The 18395-nt window shown below is 66.3% G+C and overlaps 1 protein-coding gene across 6 annotated transcripts in view; it reads left to right on the plus strand.

Annotated features, from left to right (window-relative positions):
- The window catches only part of INF2 (inverted formin 2), a 26766-nt gene extending 9744 nt beyond the window's left edge, over positions 1–17022 (plus strand). For 3 of the 6 annotated variants that reach the window (XM_047735420.1, XM_047735418.1, XM_047735415.1), the window contains exons 2-23: positions 1559–1958; positions 3156–3271; positions 3353–3512; positions 3818–3851; positions 4350–4491; positions 5247–5388; positions 5535–6233; positions 6720–6865; positions 6950–7011; positions 7567–7669; positions 7867–7952; positions 8328–8428; positions 9063–9133; positions 9235–9342; positions 9432–9502; positions 10418–10538; positions 10870–11034; positions 11154–11256; positions 11463–11624; positions 12187–12789; positions 13266–13322; positions 15702–17022. In XM_047735420.1, coding sequence (XP_047591376.1) covers positions 1568–1958; positions 3156–3271; positions 3353–3512; positions 3818–3851; positions 4350–4491; positions 5247–5388; positions 5535–6233; positions 6720–6865; positions 6950–7011; positions 7567–7669; positions 7867–7952; positions 8328–8428; positions 9063–9133; positions 9235–9342; positions 9432–9502; positions 10418–10538; positions 10870–11034; positions 11154–11256; positions 11463–11624; positions 12187–12789; positions 13266–13321 — 3642 coding nt within the window. In that variant the 5' untranslated portion in view covers positions 1559–1567 and the 3' untranslated portion in view covers position 13322; positions 15702–17022. Of the gene's footprint in view, positions 1–52; positions 137–1558; positions 1959–3155; positions 3272–3352; positions 3513–3817; positions 3852–4349; positions 4492–5246; positions 5389–5534; positions 6234–6719; positions 6866–6949; positions 7012–7566; positions 7670–7866; positions 7953–8327; positions 8429–9062; positions 9134–9234; positions 9343–9431; positions 9503–10417; positions 10539–10869; positions 11035–11153; positions 11257–11462; positions 11625–12186; positions 12790–13265; positions 13323–13685; positions 15266–15701 lie in introns of those variants that run through there. The other 3 variants (XM_047735419.1, XM_047735416.1, XM_047735417.1) reach the window with 3 other exon arrangements.
- Positions 17023–18395: the final 1373 nt, after the last annotated feature.

Genomic DNA, 18395 nt, shown 5'->3' on the forward strand with positions numbered 1-18395 from the left:
TACGGGGCAGTCACAAGGGCTAACCACACGCCGCGCCGCACCCTCCCCACAGGGACACCCACACCCACGGCCACCCAGGATGCTCCCAGTGGGCCGCTTCCGGAGTTTTGGGTGAGGACAGTGCATCTCATGCAGGGTGAGTGGCCCAGTGGGCCCAGAGCCCATGCCCCAGCAGGCCAGAGCCTCTCTTCCCCTCAGCCAGGCCGCCTCCTTGGGGCACCCCATAGGCCTGCGTGGCAGTCAGCCAGGGCCTGGGTGGGGGGCTGCAAATGGAAGAGAGGCTGCTGGAATGCCAGGCCATCCCTTGCAGGAGAGTGGGGCTCGGGGAGCACAAAGGAGGACACCCAAGATGCTCACTGAGGCAGAGGGGGAGCAGGGCCTCCGGGAATGCTCGCTGTGAGCCAGGCCAGGGACAGACTTCTGGTCTCCTGTCCCCACTCAGCCTCCAGCTCCTGTAGGGCCTCCAATGGCCCCTGGAGTCCCCCTCTAACGTTCTAGGTCCAGCAGCCCTGAGAGGGAGGCCAGCCTCTCTCCACCCTTAGCCTGAGGTCCAGGCTCACTTGGTTCTGCCCTTTCCAGCTCTGGGGTATGGGCATGTGACTTGGCTTCGCCAGTGCCACCCTTTCTTCTCCTGTAACTTCGGGGGCTGAGGTGGGCAATGGCTAGCCCAGGCCCTGGGCCTGAGGCATGGCGGTTCTCCCATGCTCTGCTTCTCAGGCTCCCTCTCAGCAGCTCCGTGCCGTCCTTCTCACGCACTAAATGCAAGACCCAAGCCATACATGGTTGCAGGAGAGCCTGGCCTGCCCCTGACCTTTGAGGCCAGTCCCCAGGGGCTCTGGCCAAGGACAGAGTCACAGCCAAGGGCCCCCAGGAGCGTGGCTTGGTGGGTGTGTTAAAGGCACAGAGGCACAGCGGGTATGGCCTCCTTTGGGGAAAGGCTGGTGTTGGGAGGCATTCTTGGAGGGGGGTCTCCCCTGTTGAGACTGCATCCAGTAAAGCCCACATGCCAAGGGTTTAGGGGGACATCTGGTCCTCTGCCCATACGGCCTGACCACCTGAGGGCCTCGGAGGCCAGGGCCTTGCAGGGTTGATTCCCCATGGGGCCCTGGCCATGCTCATGATGGGGGTTGGGCACCAGGCATGACCCTCAAGTCGGCCCCTTCCCCAGCCACATGCCTGAGGCTGTGGGCAGCCCCCAAGTGCCCAGGATCTGGAACAGCTGCTCCCGGTTCTCCCTATCTGACCTGTCCCCGGGGCAGGGGAAGTGCTCTGGGACAAGATAAGGGAGCCCCAGAGACGCCACTTCTAGTGCATCATGACCACTGAGTCAGTGGTGTTCCTGCCGTTGTGGCCACCTCGAGATCCTCGGGCGGACAGGGAGGCGGTCCGTCAGGGGGGCACGTGAGAAGCCCGTGGACGGTGGCGGCCCTGATGGGCCGAGGGCACAGCTTCCCCCCTCCCAGGCCCGTTTGGCAGGTGGAGGGAGACACCACAGGGGGGGACCCCGCCTCCCGTCGTGGGCTGGGGGCTCACTGCAGGTCTCCCTCCGGCCCCACAGTTCGGCAAGATGTCGGTGAAGGAGGGTGTGCAGCGCAAGTGGGCGGCGCTCAAAGAGAAGCTGGGGCCACAGGACTCGGACCCCACGGAGGCCAACCTGGAGAGCGCGGACCCCGAGCTGTGCATCCGGCTGCTGCAGATGCCGTCCGTGGTCAACTACTCGGGCCTGCGCAAGCGCCTGGAGAGCAGCGACGGCGGCTGGATGGTGCAGTTCCTGGAGCAGAGCGGCCTGGACCTGCTGCTCGAGGCCCTGGCGCGCCTGTCCGGCCGTGGGGTGGCCCGCATCGCCGATGCCCTGCTGCAGCTCACCTGCGTCAGCTGCGTGCGAGCCGTCATGAACTCGCAGCAGGGCATTGAGTACATCCTCAGCAACCAGGCCTATGTGCGCCAGCTGTCCCTGGGTGAGCCACTGCCACGGCCGGGGGCCCAGACGCCTCCAGAGCTCAGGCTGGGGCCCTGCGCCACGGAGGGCAGCGGGAGGGCTTCCTGAGGAGGAACCGGGTGCCCGTTCGCCCCAGGTCTGAGACGTCTGGGTCAGCCTGGAGCCATGGTCCACCAGCAGCACCTAGTTGCCCCCTCTGTTCCCGGGCTTTGCCTGGCCTTCCCGCCCAGCCCTGTGCCTGTTTGCGCCCTGCCCCCTTCCCCCACCCCCCCCACTCCCACACCTGCCACCCTAGTCCGTGCCCTGGCAGCCGGACTCACCCGGGCCAAAAACACACGTCCAGCCGTGCGCCCCCGCTTACACTGTACCTGGCCGCAAGCCCCTTGAGCCTCACAGGTCGCCACCGCTCAGTTCTGGCCAGCACTTGCAGCTGGAGGCTCCTCCACCTCCCCCCACACCTCACCCCTGCCCACTCTGTGCCCCGCCCCATCTCCTGCTCAGGCTGCTCTGTGCCTTGTGCACCTGCTGACTCCTTAAGTTCTCACTCATGATCGCCTCCTCCAGGAAGTCTCCCCAGGCTGCACCCAGTGTTAGTCTCCTACCTTTGGGAATGACCTCAGGTGGTCCTTAGTGAGCAGGGGTCCCACTGTGTTCCTGGCCTTCCAGGCTGTCCTGCTCTGTGGTAGCAACCATGTCCCCCTGATGCTTGGGGCTCTAGGGAGGGGTGGGGGAGTGATGGTGGGTCGGCCCATAGGAGTGGGCGCATGCCTGTGTAGAGTCCTTTGTGGCCTCTCAGCAGGCCAGCTGAGGGACACCCCCAAAGCTTTCCCAGCCCAGGGGATGAGGTGGGAGGCAGGGGCTCATGACGACAAGGAGATACCCTAAGCTGCTGGGCAAAGTCATGGGCTTGGCCCGGGAAGCTGTGCCATTGTGAGCCTTGGGCCCAGAGCCAGCAGGAACCACTCTCAGAGCTAAGGCCCAGCTCAAGCAGACTGTCCCTGCAGGGTCTGCCTCTCCATTCCTGGCCAGATCAGCACCCCTGGAGGGGGAGGCCAGCCCCTGATGTGGCCTGTGGGCTGGTGCAGAGTGCCCCCTGGTGTCCACCTACGGGCCCTGCCTGTCCAGCTGGAGTGTGGGTTCAGGACAGCCAGGAGCAGCAGGAGCCCAGGCCTGGTATTGATGGGGGCCCCCGCTGAGACTCCCTGGCCCTCCACAGCTCTGGACACATCCAACGTGATGGTCAAGAAGCAGGTATTTGAGCTGCTGGCCGCCCTGTGCATCTACTCCCCTGAGGGCCACGGGCTGACCCTGGACGCCCTGGACCACTACAAGGTGAGCCCCAGGGCACCCGGGTGTGGGCCAGGCGTGTGCTGACCCTGCCCGGGGCATGTGCTGACCCCGCCCGCCCTGCAGACGGTGCGCAGCCAACAGTACCGCTTCAGCGTCATCATGAACGAGCTCTCCGACAGCGACAATGTGCCCTATGTTGTCACCTTGCTCAGCGTGGTCAACGCCATCATCCTGGGCCCCGAGGACCTCCGCACCCGCACCCAGCTGCGCGGGGAGTTCACGGGTAAGCGCCACAGCCCGCCCCGGGGCCCCGGACATGAGTCCTGCGTGGCTCTCAGTGTGAGGCTGACCCCCAGTCCTGCCAGTACTGGCCATGCCATTTAGTGGGACAACGGCGTGTGCCCTCCAGAGTGTTCCTGGCACCTGCAGGAATGTCAGGGTTCCCCTCCCACCCCATGGACATTCTGGGTGGTGGGAATGAGCCCAGGGAGAGAGCAGAGGGGAAGGTGTCAGAAGATGCAAGCGACCTGGGACAGGGGGTGACCAGAGCAGCCTCCGAAGCCCGCTGATCCCATTGTCCCTTCCCAGGGTTGCAGCTACTGGACAGTCTGACGCGGCTACGGTGAGTCTCCATCACTGTTCTCCAAAGCCAGGCTCACCCTCCCCTTGGGCCCGGAGCAGCACCTCCAGATGGGCAGAGGGGACTTCCGGGAATAGCCCCCATGGGCCCGCCCGGCTGAACCCAGGTCCCAGAGACATCACGGTTGCCATCCATCATGCTGCCTGACAGGCCACCCTGCAGAACCTCCCGGCCCAGCAGCTTGGGGGGTGCCAGATACAACACTGAACGTCCCGTTGGTGGGAGCCCATCCCCGGTAGTGCATACAGCATATGTAGGCTAAACAGCGCTTGCCGTTTTCCTGAAACTCAAACTTACTTGGGTTCCGGGAACCCACGCAGCTGAGAACGCCTCTCCCGGGCCCCTGTCAGGACCACTGTCCCGGCTACGGGGCCCATGAGCCCAGCACGCCCCGCTCAGGGCTGTCTGTGCATCTGTCCAGGGTCGGGAGGGAGGCGGGTGGGGCAGCAGCCTCAGCCCATCCGGCCCCTCTTGCCCCAGGGACCTGGAGGACGCCGACCTGCTGATCCAGCTGGAGGCCTTCGAGGAGGCCAAGGCCGAGGACGAGGAGGAGCTCCTGCGCATCTGCGGGGGCGTCAACATGACTAGCCATCAGGAGGTCTTCGCGTCTCTGTTCCACAAGGTGAGCCGGGGTACAAGCTCCCGGGGAACTGGCTCCAGAGACGGGGGTCCAGGGCTGCGCCATGGCTGCCTTCCCTGCCCAGGAGACCCCACCCTGACCAGAGCCGTAGAGCCGGATCTGGTGCCCCAGCAGGGAGCAGCAAGGGGCCGGGGGTGCTGGAGACAGGATGAGCCCAGAGCCGGAGCGGGCCGGGGGCAAGTCTTCGCTGGCACAGACCCAGAGCCAAGGCCACAGGACCCTCGAGGACATTGTCCCATAGATCAGAGGTAGCTGAGCAGTCCCGAGCTCCAGCCGGCGGACGGCCTCAAATGGCCCCAGGGGCTTCTGGACCGGCAGGAGGTCAGAAGGCCGGGTTCTGGTCCAGCTCAGGCCCTCTCCGGTGGGAGCACCTGCCCTTCACTGAACCCACGGCTGTCAGCCAGGGGACAAGTGTTGCCAGGAGACATCCAGGACATCTGGACGCATGCTGGGGGTCTCAGTGGGGCAAGGGGTCCCACTGGCTTCAGGTGGGTGGAGACCGGGGATGCCAGGACACCTCCCACCACACACAGGGCCGCCGCTAGCATGGAGAGGTGTCTAACCCCCAAAGTCGCCTGTGCACCAGTCTGGGAAGCCCGGCTCCAGCCCCTGTGCAGGGCCCTTGCGAGGCACAGAGCAGTGATGGAGCAGACGTCCCTGGTGGTCGGAAGCCTGCCGTTGTCAGCCTGCCCCGGGAAGGGCGCAGATACCAACCTATCCTTTTCCTCCCCGCCCAGGTGAGCTGCTCCCCGGCATCTGCCCGGCTGCTGTCCGTGCTGCAGGGTCTCTTGTACCTGGAGCCCACCCTGCCCTCCAGCCAGCTGCTCTGGGAGGCCCTGGAGAACCTGGTGAACCGGGCCGTGCTCCTGGCCAGTGATGGTGAGCAGGTGGGGCGGCGTGCCCCTGACCCCAGCCCAGCGGACAGACAGTGGGGCGTTAGACCATGTGGGAGGACATCCCTCCTTGGCCCCTCGCCCTCCCACCTGCTTAGGCATTCTGCCCTGACCCTGGACACCCCCACACAGTCCAGGAGTGCACCCTGGAGGAGATGGTAGAGCGGCTCCTGTCCGTCAAGGGGTGGCCACGCCCGAGTTCCCTGAACAAGGCCCACAAGAGTGTCCAGGCCGACCTAGGCCAGAGCCGGAAGGACAGCGCACCCCAAAACAGTGGCTCCCTTAAGGCGGGTGTGGAGGAACAGCAGCCGGAGGCCGGGCTCAGCGGTCAGCACCTCACCGTGCAGAGGGCGAACAGCTCTGTGGCCCCACAGCTGCAGAAACCCGCCCCAGTCCCACCGGTTCCCCTGCTCCCCAGCTCCTCCCCAGCAGGGCCCCCTCCCCCCCCCCCCCCCCCCCCCCCACCGCTCCCACCGACCCCACTGCCAGTCCTGGGGGCCCAGGCCTCCCCACCTCCTCCCCCACCCCCTCCCCCACCCCCTCTGCCTGTTTCTGGCGGGGCCCCACCTCCCCCACCTCCCCCACCTCCCCCACTCCCGGTCCCAGGGTGCCCCCCACCACCCCCACTACCTGGCCAGGACGGGGGCCTCCCTCCACCCCCACCCCTGCCCGGTCCTTCCGGCGCCTCTCCGGTGGGGGAGGAGATCATCGTGGCGCATGCGATCCCGGCCCAGGGCTCTGCCCTGATCCCCAGCCACCGGCGAGTCCTCGCTCCCGCCCTGCGCATGAAGAAGCTCAACTGGCAGAAGCTGCCGTCCAGCGTGGCCCGAGGTGAGGACCCCTGTCTCCCTGAGCGGCCGCCCTCCCGAGGCCGCGGACCCGGCCTGCTGCGCACGCCCCCCCGCCGCGTGTGGTGTATGTGCCCGGGTCTGGGCCAAGGGTCCCCTTGCCGGCGGGCGGGACTGGTTAGTCTCCGCCCTGGGCTCCGCTCCTGGGTCGTCCGGGACAGGGACAGGGGCGGGGACCGGGCGGGGGCGGGGACGGGCCAGAGGTCACCTCTGAAGACCCTTCCTCCCGCACGCACCCTGGTAAGCCTAGATGTCCCTCTGCTGCCACAGCCCCTGCCCTGCCCGGGCCCCGGGGTGCTGATGCTCGGTCGGAGAAGGTCAAGGCCGAGGCTTGCGAGACGACCGTCCCCCGCCAGCCGGGACACGGGCACGCATGCGTCCGTCCGCGTGCGCGCGGCGTGACAGCAACCGGAGGGCATCCCTGGCCCCCAGGGCGGGCGTGAGCCTGACCGGGGACCCCGCCCCCCAGAGCAGAGCTCCATGTGGGCCTCGCTGAGCAGCCTGGGCGACGAGGTCGTGGAGCCCGACTTCTCCAGCATAGAGCGGCTCTTCTGCTTCCCCGAGGCCAAGCCCAAGGAACGCATGGCCGCCCCCGCCAGGAAGGAGCCCAAGGAGGTGGGGCCGGCCTGGCCAGGTTGGGGGAGTACGGGGGTCTCAGTGCGGCCGCAGGTACCAACACCAGGGCGGGGTGTTTTCCAGATCACCTTTCTGGATTCCAAGAAGAGCCTGAACCTCAACATCTTCCTGAAGCAGTTTAAATGGTGAGCAGCCTGTCCTGCCGAGCCCCTGCCCTCCCCGCTCCTGCCATCTAAGGCTGCGCAGTGCCCTCGAGGCGCGGGCGGAGGAGGGGGCACTCCAGGAAGTGCGACTCCTCCTCCCTGGGGCCAGTCGGTGCCCCAGACCGCCCCAGCTGGGGGCCCTGGAGAGCCCCAGCCTTGCTCCCTGGGGAAGCGGAGGCCCAGACTGCAGCGGGCAGTGCCCCCAGCCCCCGGGTCCTTCCCTGCAGCTGCTGAGTGCAGGCTCCTGCCAGGGAGCTCCCTGGACATGCGTGAGCCTGCCTGGGTCCTGAGCAGCCCCCAGGAAGGAGGAGCAGGGGTGCCCTGACAGGCAGGGAGCATGGGAGTCAGCCCCCAGCCATGTTACTGTGCGACCCCAGGCAAGTGAATTGCCTTCTCTGTGTCCCTCCAGCTTGGGCCCGAGCAGCAAAGAGGTCATGGGCTGACGGCAGTCCCTGACCAGCAGGGTCCCCCAGGAGCCCAGAGGAGGGGGCCGGTGCTTCCTCTGCTCCCACCGAAACCACACCCTCTCTCCTGCAGCTCCAATGAGGATGTCACTGCCATGATTCGGGCTGGGGACACCACCAAATTCGACGTGGAGGTTCTTAAGCAGTTCCTCAAACTCCTTCCTGAAAAGCATGAGGTGAGTGGGGCAAAGCCTTGCCGGCCCTGCCCGAGTCCTCCCCACAAGGGAAAGAGGAGGGGACCCACGGACACACAGAGCTGTGCTGGACATGAGTGGGCCCTGGCGGGGCAGGCATGGGCAGGTGCCGGGTGGTGCGGGGTCTTCCTGGGAGGGGATGGGGGCTGGAATCCCATGCATGGGCCTCCTCCCTGCAGATCGAAAACCTGCACTCGTTCACGGAGGACCGCGCCAAGCTGGCCAACGCCGACCAGTTCTACCTCCTCCTGCTGGGCATTCCCTGGTGAATGGGCCGCCCTCGGACCCCAGGCCCCACTGGCAGGGATGGGGCCGGGGGAGCCGGGCCCAGACCTAGAGGAGGGAGTGCGGCTGTGCAGACCGTTCCCTTGGGGCTCCATGGGGACCGCCGCACGTATCATTCACGCTTCCCCCTGCTCCGAGAAGGCAGGGAGCCCTGCAGGGGGACAGCTGTCTTCTGGTCCCACGTGGGTGCTTGTCTCAAGTGCCCCTTCCCAGGCCCTACTCTGGTCCTGCGGAGTCCCCATCTGGAACCTGGCCCGGAAATGTGCACGCTGACCCGGGCCAGGCTGTAGGTCCCCGTGCTACAGGCCCTGGGTGGGTGGGGGACCCAGGCCCTGATTCCCCGCTCTGTCCCCAGCTACCAGCTGCGGGTGGAGTGCATGCTGCTGTGTGAGGGCTCAGCCGTCGTGCTGGACATGGTGCAGCCCAAGGCCCAGCTGGTGCTCGCGGCCTGCTGCAGTGAGTGGGGAGCACAGCCTGGGGCCGGGGTGGGGGGCTGGAATCCACACGGCAAGTGGTCCTGGGGCACAGAACTTCCCCACCTCACCGTAGACGCATCCCCTGCCGTAAGGCACACGCCATGCACACGCACTCACGTGTGCGTTCACAGACGCACACAGGCACAGGCGAGCACACACACACAGTAGCACGGGCACGTGCGGGCACACACAGAGACGGGCGAGCACATCAAGGGGCGTGCTCAGGGACACCTGTGAATGCTCAGCAGTCTTTCCAGAAGAGGGTCAAGCAGGAATGTACCCCAGCCCCAGGGCAGGGACGCACGTAGTGGACATCCACTCCCATGTCAGCCACCATCCCTGAAGCCCCAAGGGATGGTTAGCTGAGAACCAGGGAGGCCACCGCTCCAACCTTTCAGAAGATTCCTCTCAGCAGCATCATACCCGCAGAGGGGCCAGGGGTCATCTGCTCCCGGGGTGGGGAGGGTACAGGAGTGCAGAGTTCCTGGGCCTGCTCCTGGTGGGGGCTGGAACCCCTGGGGTTCCACCCTGGGGAGGGGAGGGAAGACCCCCACACCACAGCTGCAGACCCCTCGCAGCACCTACCCTCCCTCAGCCCTGGCGCCCTCCCCCAGGCCTGCTTACCAGCCACCGGCTGCCTGTTTTCTGCCAGCTGATCCTGAAAATTGGAAATTTCCTCAACTACGTAAGTGGGCCCCGCCCCCGCTACCCCCCATGCCCAGCCCCCATGCCCACCCCCTCCCACCGGGCTTCAGGGGCCCTCACTCCGCACCCGGACCCTCGCAGGGCAGCCACACGGGGGATGCTGACGGCTTCAAGATCAGCACACTGCTGAAGCTCACGGAGACCAAGTCCCAGCAGAGCCGCGTGACCCTGCTGCACCACGTGCTGGAGGTGGGCCCGGGCTGGCCCCGTGGCCCCTCAGGCACCCCTGGGGCCAGGGTGTGGCCATCACCTCGCTCACCTGACTTGTTCTGTTGCAGGAGGCAGAGAAGGGCCACCCAGACCTCCTGCAGCTGCCCCAGGACCTGGAGCAGCCCTCCCAAGCAGCTGGGTAGGTGCCCCCTGCCCCCCCATGGGGCTCGCCCACACCGGCGCCCCCACCAGCACCCCTGCCTCTGGTCCTGGCCAGTGAGGTAGCTGGGCCAGGCTGGGCCCCCAGGAACCACTGCCCCCTAGAAGGTCATTTTCACGTCTGAATAGGACTTTGGGTCCATCGTGGCCTGTTCCTAGGTGATTTACAGGAAGAAACTGAGGCCTAGGAGCGGTAGGGAGCGACCTGGTCGTGGTCACACCAGGCATTAGGCTCATGCCACCTTTTTACAAGGCTGAGCCTCGTAACAGCCCGTGAGGAAGGCCATGCCACTCCCATTGTACAGATGAGGACACTGAGGCCCAGGCAAGTAGGGCTGCATCCCTGGGGTCACTCAGCCCAGAGGAACAGCTCAGGGAGGGTGGCCTGGACCTTCCAACTCCAGGTACACGCTGCTATGGGAGGTTCTCAGGCCTGAGAGCCAAAGAAGGGCTGAGCTGCTGGGGTCACTGTCCCAGCACTTCACCCGCGGCACCGCTTGGCCCTTCCCAGAGTTCTGATGTGCTTCTAGAACCTGAGAGCGTGCAGCCCAGTGTCCCCCGCTATCCCTGCAGCTGTGCTGTCCACTGTCCCCCACTGTCCCTGCGGGTGTGCTGTCCGCTGTCCACTGCTGTTCCTGCGGGGGTGTGCCGTTCACTGTCCCCGCCATCCCCGTGGGTGTGCCACCCAGTGTCCTCCGCTGTCCCCACGGGTGTGCTGCCCATTGTCGCCCACTACCCTGAGGGTGTGCCGTCCACTGTCCCCGTGGATGTGCTGTCCAGCGTCCCTGCCGTGCCTGCCGGTGTGCAGGCTGAAGGCCCCCACTGGCCCCTCCGCTGACCCTGCAAGACTGGACATCAGCTGCCGCCTGACCCCGCCTGGCTCTGGGGTTTTCAGGATCAACCTTGAACTCATCCGTTCGGAGTCCAGCACCAACCTGAAGAAGCTTCTGGAGATGGAGCGGAAGGTGTCGTCCTCCATCCCCGAGGTGCAGGAGCAGTACGCCGGACGACTCCAGGCAAGCCGGGCTGGGGTCCGGGCCAGGAGGCAGCTGCTGGGGGGTCTCCCGGGTGATGGGGGAAGACAGGCCAGGGTGAGGGGCCCCGTAGGAGGGCAACATGCCGTCCCTGATCCCAAGGTCGTTCCTGCAAGGGAGGGGCTTCCTCTGAGCCTGGGGCCTGCAGTGCCCAGACCTCCCTGTCCTGCTCTGACCCGGGCAGCGGCCATCCTCCTCCCGCAGCCCGGCCCCGCCCTGCCCCCAGGGCTCCCCGGGGCTGTGACCCTTTGAGGGCCAGTGGTGCCTTCGGTGGGGCTCTCCCTGGGCTGTGACCGCGCCCTCCCGTCCCCAGGCCAGCATCGAGGCCTCCCGGGCACTGGATGAGGTGTTCCAGGCCATCGAGGAGAAGAAGTTAGAGCTGGCGCGGTACCTGTGCGAGGACGCGCAGCGGCTGTCCTTGGAGGACACGTTCAGCACCATGAAGACCTTCCGGGACCTCTTCGTGCGTGCCCTGAAGGTGGGCCGGGCCCGCACCCCCTCCCCGGGCTCAGGCAGAGCTGCTGGAATCGCCGGGGTGCCGGGCTCGTGCTGTCCTCCGAGGGCTGGGGGTCACGGGCTCCCCGTCCACCTGCACAGGACAACAAGGACTGGAAGGAGCAGGCGGCGAAAGCCGAGAAGAGGAAGCGGCAGCTGGCTGAGGAGGAGGCCCGGAGGCCACGGGGCGAGGACGGGAAGCCTGGTGAGGCCAGGCCCTGGCCGGGGGGCCCAGGGGGAGCTCGGGGGGCCCAGAAGGAGCAGGGGGGGCCTCCGAGGGGCCGGGTCTCATCCCCTATCCTCGAAGCTCTGGGGGCACCGCCCACCCCCTCCAGGTCATCGTCTCCGGGTCACGTGGGTGGGCTCCAGGGACCCGCAGGCAACCTATCTGAGGGTCTGGGGGCCTTTCAGTCAGGAGGGGAGTTGGGAAGCAGGAGGAAGTGTGTGTCATCGACGCCCTGCTGGCGGACATCAGGAAGGGCTTCCAGCTGCGGAAGACGGCCCGGGGCCGAGGGGACGCAGAGGGGGGCGGCAAGGCAGCTGCCACGGACCCACCAAGGGACAAGGCGCCTGGTGAGAGCCTCTCCCACCTTTCATCACTGTCTCCCTCCTGCTGTCCTTGCTGCCTCCTACCTCCCCTCCTCCAGGAAGCCCTCTCTGACCTCATGGGAGAACCCTCATGGTTGCCTTGCTACCAGAGAAATGGCACAGCCATGAGGTGGGGTTAAACGGGTAGCTTGGCCTTCTGGTCCCCTTGCCGGCGGCAGAGGGCTCCCTGCAGCCCCCTCGGGCCATGGGCCTTTGACCCGTGTCTTGGGGCTCGGGGCTGCTGAGGTGGTGGGAGAGGTGGGCCTGGGGCCTGGTGGGGGCCGCTCCACTCAGCGTGGCTGCCCGGAGTGGAGGGGCTCTTGGGACGGGCATGAAGTTAGCCCAGTGTCCCCCCGCCCAGCCACACCATGGGCCTGCTCTCTGGGAACCCACACTTCGGGGCCACCAGGGCAGGCTCTTGGGGCAGTGGGCTCTGCAGCGCTGGTGGCATTCGGGTAGATGTTGGGATGGACAGAGGCCCTCTGCTTGGGCAGGGATGGCCTGGGAGTCGGGCCCTGCCCTCAGCTGCCATGTCCTGTGTCCACAGCGGCCACCAGAGTCCCCACAGGAGGCACCGGCGGCCCCTCCTCTGAGCCCCAGGGCTGGGATCTCTACGACGCCACTGCCCCTAGCCCACAGCCCACTGCAGACCTGCCACAGGGGAATGGGCCTGGGTCCATAGAGAGGCGTTCTTCCTGGTACACAGACGTCAGCGACGTCCTGACCACCGAGGACCCCCAGAACCCCCAGCCTTGTCAGGGCGCCTGGCCAGTGGTGCTGGGCAGTGCGCAGGCCCTGAAACCTCTCAGGCTGTCTGGTGACAAGCCCCCTGGGGCCACGGGGTCAGGCCAAGATGCCGAAGACCCCACAGCCCCTCAAGGCGTCCGCCGGGCTGAGGCCGACAGCACTGTGGAGGGGACGCAGGAGGCTGACCTCCCTGCCACAGGCCCTGGCGTGGCTGGGGACGGGGATGGGGACCAGGAGGACACAGCAGCCCCAGATTCTGCACTGGACACATCCTTGGACAGGTCCTTCTCTGAGGACACAGTCACGGACTCTTCAGGGTCCGGCACTCTCCCCAGGGCCCGGGGACAGGCCTCAAAGAGGATGGGCAAGCGGAGGAAGAAGCGTCCCTCGAGGAACCAGGAAGGTAACTTGGGGCTCCCCTCCCATCGTTCCTCGTCCCCCGAAGCAGGGCTCCCGGGTAGGCAAGGCCCATGGAGCGTGGGGACACCGGTGTGTGGTCAGAGCTCGTCCAGCCCCAGCAGGACCCCTGCCTCTCACTGCCTCTGGCTGTTCCCTCCTCTTCCTCCCGAGAGTGGGTGATTCCCAGGACACCCCACGTCCTGCAGAAGAGGAGACGGCCACCGTTCCACATGGGGCAGGAGCAACTTTGGTTGGGGGAGCGCTGCCCTTGTCCCTACACCCCAAACCCCCTAACTCCTGCTTCATGCTGTCCCTAGCAGGGAGCGGCAGCTGGGGCGGGTGTAGCCTGGGGCTGCCCCAGGCCCAACGGGTTTGGCTCCGTGTCCACACAGCCCGAGCGCCCGGCAGCCCGGCCCCAGCTCCAAGTTCAGGGCAGGCCAGGAATAAGCCATTGAGTGCGTTTCTCTTATTTGAAAGCAGAGGTTGTCCCTGACTCTGACGATAATAAAACAAAAAGACTCTGTGTGATCCAGTAAGGTAGGTACTTATGCTGGTGTCCTGCACTAACGGTGGCCTCGGAGGCCGGGCCCACGCCCAGCCCCTCCTGGACGCTAACCTGCCTCCCTCCAGCCTGCCTGGGCCTGTCGGCAAGCCCTGCCCTCCTGTGCTGCTGGTGCTGGGACCCGCCTGGCCCTCTGCCTTCTCCTCCCTCTCTGGAAGGGCGGGAGCCGTGCCTCGCTTAGCTGGTGTCTGCTGTGTGCCAGGCGCGACCTTGGAACTGTGCGCCGGGCAGCAGGGCCTCAGGAGTGTGGGGGGCCTCCGAGCGGGACAGGCAGGAGGGGATTGCCTCTGCCCCAAGCAGTCGGTTAACCTGGGGCTTTCCTGACTTCTATCTCCCAGGGTGGTAACCTTTGCTCTGAGACCTTCCACGGGGCACACCCCAGCTCTGGTTGGGCCACAAATGTCCCCAGGGAGGCAGTGAGGGACAGAGGCAGCCCCAAGGCCCAGCTGCCAGGAAGAGACGGGCCATGGGCCCTCTCCAAGGAATGGACATGCCTCCCCTCCCTGGTAGCCAGGTCCTGGGGACCGCAGATGGGTCTGTAGGCACATCCCGGGTCCACAGCACTAGGCCTCCGAGGACCCCAAGGATGGGCAGGACCATGGTTGTCTCGGATGTGGCCCGAAAGGCTCACAGGTGCAGACAGACAGGCCTGGGGTCCCTGCTGCGTTCTGGGCCGTGCTGATGGCGAGCCGATCCGCTTTCTTGGGGGCAGGGGGCCACCTGCACCCAGCTCGGTGCTGACCCAGAGGGCCCGGGGCATGGAGGAGAGGTGCAGCGGTGCCCAGAGGAAGCAAGGGCAGGCGAGAAGTCCGTGCACCCTCTGGACGGTTTATTCTTGCTCTTGGTATGGGCTTTAGCCTCAGTCCCCGAGTTTGCTGCTGGGATTACTTTCGGACCCTGGCTCTCAGGTGCAAAACACCAGCGCACACTAGCGAGTGGGGCCGTGGGGGTGTTTGGGTTTGGGGGTTCGGCAGCCACCTGTGGCCACAGTCCAGGGCAAGCTTGGTGTGCCCAGCACGGCTCTGCGCCCCGCAGGACCGCCCCCGCGTCCTCTGGCGCAGCAGTCCGTTGCTGCCCGCTCGCTCCCTCCCCGGGCCCCAGCATCCCCTTGGCTGGGAGCAGGAGGGAATCCCACCCTCCGTCTTCTCAAGCTTTTATTTGGAAAAACAGCCACCAGACAGGGAATTTGCGAGACCATAACGACCACCACGTGTGCTTCACCCTGAAACAGCAAGAACTTTCCAAAACCAGCAAAACTAGCAAAACTAGCAGCGTCTGTGGCATTGCTCTCGGCTCACGGAGGGGCTGGAAGGTTCAGGACCTCTTGCCGCCCGGCCCCCAACCCGGCCCCCGGGGTGTCCTAAGTGAGGCTGCTCTCACGTGTTTGGAGCAGGAATTCCACACACGCGACCTGAGTCCACCCCAGAGCGGGTCCAAAGGGGCTTGGGGCCCATTATCCCACAGGCCAGGGCCTGGAGGCCAACTGCCCGGTTGAGGCAGTGATGTGGGAGGCCCTGCTGTGTGGGGTCCTGGCACCCTGGGGGCAGGGACAGAAACCCCGCTCCGAGTGACTTTTGACCTTTCTGCCTCCCGTGTTTTGCCTCATCTTTTTCAAGCACGATAGTCACTCCCGTCTGCTCAGGACCGGGGGGGGGGGGGGGGGGCTGGGGTGGGAGGGGGCAGGCGGGCAGGGCGTCAGCGGGGAAGCGCAGAACAGGGGCCCTTGGACCAGAGGGCTCTGGGGGGCAGGGGGCCTGCAGGGCCAGGTAGGGGGCGTCCAGGTGGCAGGAGCCAAGGAGCTGTGGCCGCTGGGAAAGGACAGGTCTGGAGGCATCCGGCGTCAGGGGTCGGGAAGCTCAGGGAGACGCAGCGGGACTGATGGGGGCGGGCAGTGTGGCCTGGCCCTCGGGGGAGGGGTGAAGTCAGGTGGGGGGGCGGGGAATGGAGAAGTGCGGGGAGAGCAGGGCCTGGTGGGGGAGAGAGAAGGGCCTTGGTGGGGGTAAGGCAGGGGTGGGGAAGGGGGAGTAGAGGGAGCGGGGCCTGACGGGAGTGGGGTGGGAGGCGGAGAGCAGGGCCTGGTGGGGGTGAGTGTGGGGAGAGCAGGCCCAGGGATCCGGCCTGGGCAGGGGGACAGGAGCCCGCAGGCTGGGGGGTCATCCCGGTGACTTCCACCTGGAAGGGTCTTGCTGCTGAAGAGCAAGGGCCTGGGGTCAGCATGGACCGAGAGAGACGCAATGCAGCCCTCCGGGCCGTGGTGACAGGACCACAGGAGCCTGGGGACCCGGAGGCAGGCACCTTGGCATTGTCCCCAGCAAGTCCGCTCCTAAAGATGCTGTTCCTCTCGCTTCCCACAGGCCTCAGCCTTAAGCCCAAAGCCAAGTGAGAGTGCTGCGGCCAGCCCCACCGCGGTGGGCCCCCGGAGGTACTGCTGAGCTGGGCCCCTCCAGGGCCAGGCTGGAACCGGGCCCCTGGGAAACCAAAACTCTGTGCCTTATCCTCCGGGGAGGTGGGCCTCCCAGAGCTGCTTGGGGTGCTCTGGCCAAGACCCCAGCAGGCCCCAGCGCCCGGCCTCCCGGCCCCCTCCTGGACAGCCTGCACGCGCCCAGCCCCCGTGTGGTCCGCTTTCTGAATGCCGATGCGCACGCCCCCGCATGCCCCACGGCACTGCCCGCAGGGGTGAGGAGCCTGGCTGCGTCCCCAGGGCGCCTCTCCGCCGTACCCTGCCCTCCAGCCCCCTGGCGCTCAGAAGCTTCTGGAGATGGGCCCTCACAGACCTCTCCCCACAGAGCCACGGGAGCCAGACAGAGCTAGAGCCCCCACACCCCCGCCCACTGCCTCCTGACCGAGCCCCGGCGCCCTGCTCCCTGCGCCCAGTTCCGCCTCAGCCTGCTTACCCGGGCTGGGGCAGAGCGGTTTCTAACTGAGTTGGATTGTTTCTGTATCTGCTCTTCTGCGGTAGCTGAGCTGGGCATAGGTGGGTGGAGGACCCCCGGGCCTGTGGCAGGGTCAGGCTGGCCGGTGTGGTCCCTCTGCCCAGCAAACAGGTGGGGGATCCTGTGGAGCTGGCCCCCACCCCTGTACGCCCAGCCCTTGCTGCCACCGGGCCTGGCCACCTTGTCCCCAGAATGATCATCGCTGTGGCTATGGCTGCTGCCACCTCCAGAGGGACTGGGCTCCACCCCTGCTAGGCTAAGAGGAGGAGAGGACCCAAGCCTGGGGGTGGCCAGCCCCCCCACCCCCCGCCCCCTGTCTGTGCTCCCGAGGCTGGCGTACAGAGAGGCTCAGACCAATAAAGAAGAAAGCTGGCCCAGGGAGTGCTGCGTGGTGTTCAGGAGTGGCGGGCAAACGGGCAGTAACCCTCGCCGTGGCTGTCCTGGCCTGCCCACTGCCCCAGAGCCTCCCGGGCCCGGGCCGGAGCAGGTGCCCTATAGATGCCAATGTGGGGGCGTGAGGAGCCCAGCACATCTGTACGAAAATCTCACCTGTGGACTCGGGCAGGTTTCCACAGCCGTCAAGCACAGAGATTCAGTTCTAGAACACTCCATCGTGCCCCGAATTCTCTTAGTGGGCACGCCCCGTGCCACCTCCCCCAGCCCCCAAATCTGCTTCCATCTCCATAGATTTGCTTTCTGTGGACATTTCCTATAAACAGAGGTCGCTACGTGGCCTTCCGTGGCCGGCTTCTCCCACGCAGCATGTTTGCGGGGTTCACCACGTTGGAGAGTGGGTCAGGACTCTGCGCCTTTCCTGGCAGAGTGGCATTCTGCCGTGCGGGCAGGCCTCACGGCGTGGACAGCCCCGGGGACGGGGCTCCCGTGTGAATCAGCCGCGAGTCGGTGGCCGTTCACAGAACTGTGAGGTGCTCGAAGTAGTGGCACTGCTTTGTCCTCAAGGGCGTGAGCGCCTGTGCCGATGGTGACCATGGTGTCAACGTCTGTGACCACCAAGCATGAGGTGGCCCGTGGCGCACTGTGGCCCAGGATGGAAGCCCCAGGTGGCTGAGGCCACCCCACTCCCACAGGGAATCCCCCAACCTCAGTGACCTGGGCTGCCATGACCCCGTGACAGGCCCATGGCGCACAGGCCACTGCAGGGGGGACATGTTCTAATTCAGGCAAGGCCGTGTGACAGGCCAGGCCCAGCTGCCCGCGGGGACAGGGCTATTTATAGAAAAGCCCGACCCCCCCCCACCAGGCCCTCTAGCTATTTATAGAGCCAGGCTTGGGGGAGTCGCTGCCCCTGCCCGCCACTGTTTGGCCCTGCAGATCCCGTGTGAACCCCCATGGTGGCCTCCTGAGCCCCACGCTCCCCCGAAAGGGCCCCAGCTAGCACCCAGCCCTGCCGGGACTCCAGCCCATCGCCCCTCCGTGGGCGTACTGGAGGCAGCAGACAGCCCTTCCCACTTTCCTGCTCCCTTCTGCCACCAGGCCGCCTTTTCCTCATCTACATGGCCAGCGTCTGTGCCCCAGGTCCGCTCCCACCGCCTTCCCCCAGTAACACCCAGGCACCCTGGCCACAGACCCTGCTGGCCACCCGATGCCTGCTCGCCCCGGCCTGCCCAGAGTCTCCGGCCATCCTGTCTCTGTTCAGCCACTTCCCACAGGTGGGCAAGAGAGTGCTGCTGTCCCCCAGGAAGGCCAAGGACAGGAAGCCCACCCCTCACACCCCACTTGTTGCTTGCATTATGGCATTTGCCCCACAGCAATGCCGGGAGAAAAGAACCGGTGGGGTCCCCATGGGAGAGAACAGGGTCCCAGCGGGAGCCCAGGGGACTGTAGGGAGGGAACAGGAGAGGTCTAAGGAGGGTGGGCGGACAGCGCCCTCCTCTGCTGGGACTCTCCATGAGTGACCTCTGTGACTTCTCTTCCTCCGTGGGAACTTTTGGTTCCCCTGGGGGAGCCCACGGAGTCACAGGCTAATTGCTGGGCTCCAGATCCCTCTGTACTGAAGACAGTCCCCCCACCAGAGAGGGAACAGGGTCTCCTGGCCCTGGGGGGGGAGGGGTCCGTAGCACCCTCCTGCCCATAGGGGTCCGTCCCTGGCCCCTA

The sequence above is a fragment of the Lutra lutra genome, chromosome 7, assembly GCF_902655055.1.
Source record: "Lutra lutra chromosome 7, mLutLut1.2, whole genome shotgun sequence".
Taxonomy (NCBI): domain Eukaryota; kingdom Metazoa; phylum Chordata; class Mammalia; order Carnivora; family Mustelidae; genus Lutra; species Lutra lutra.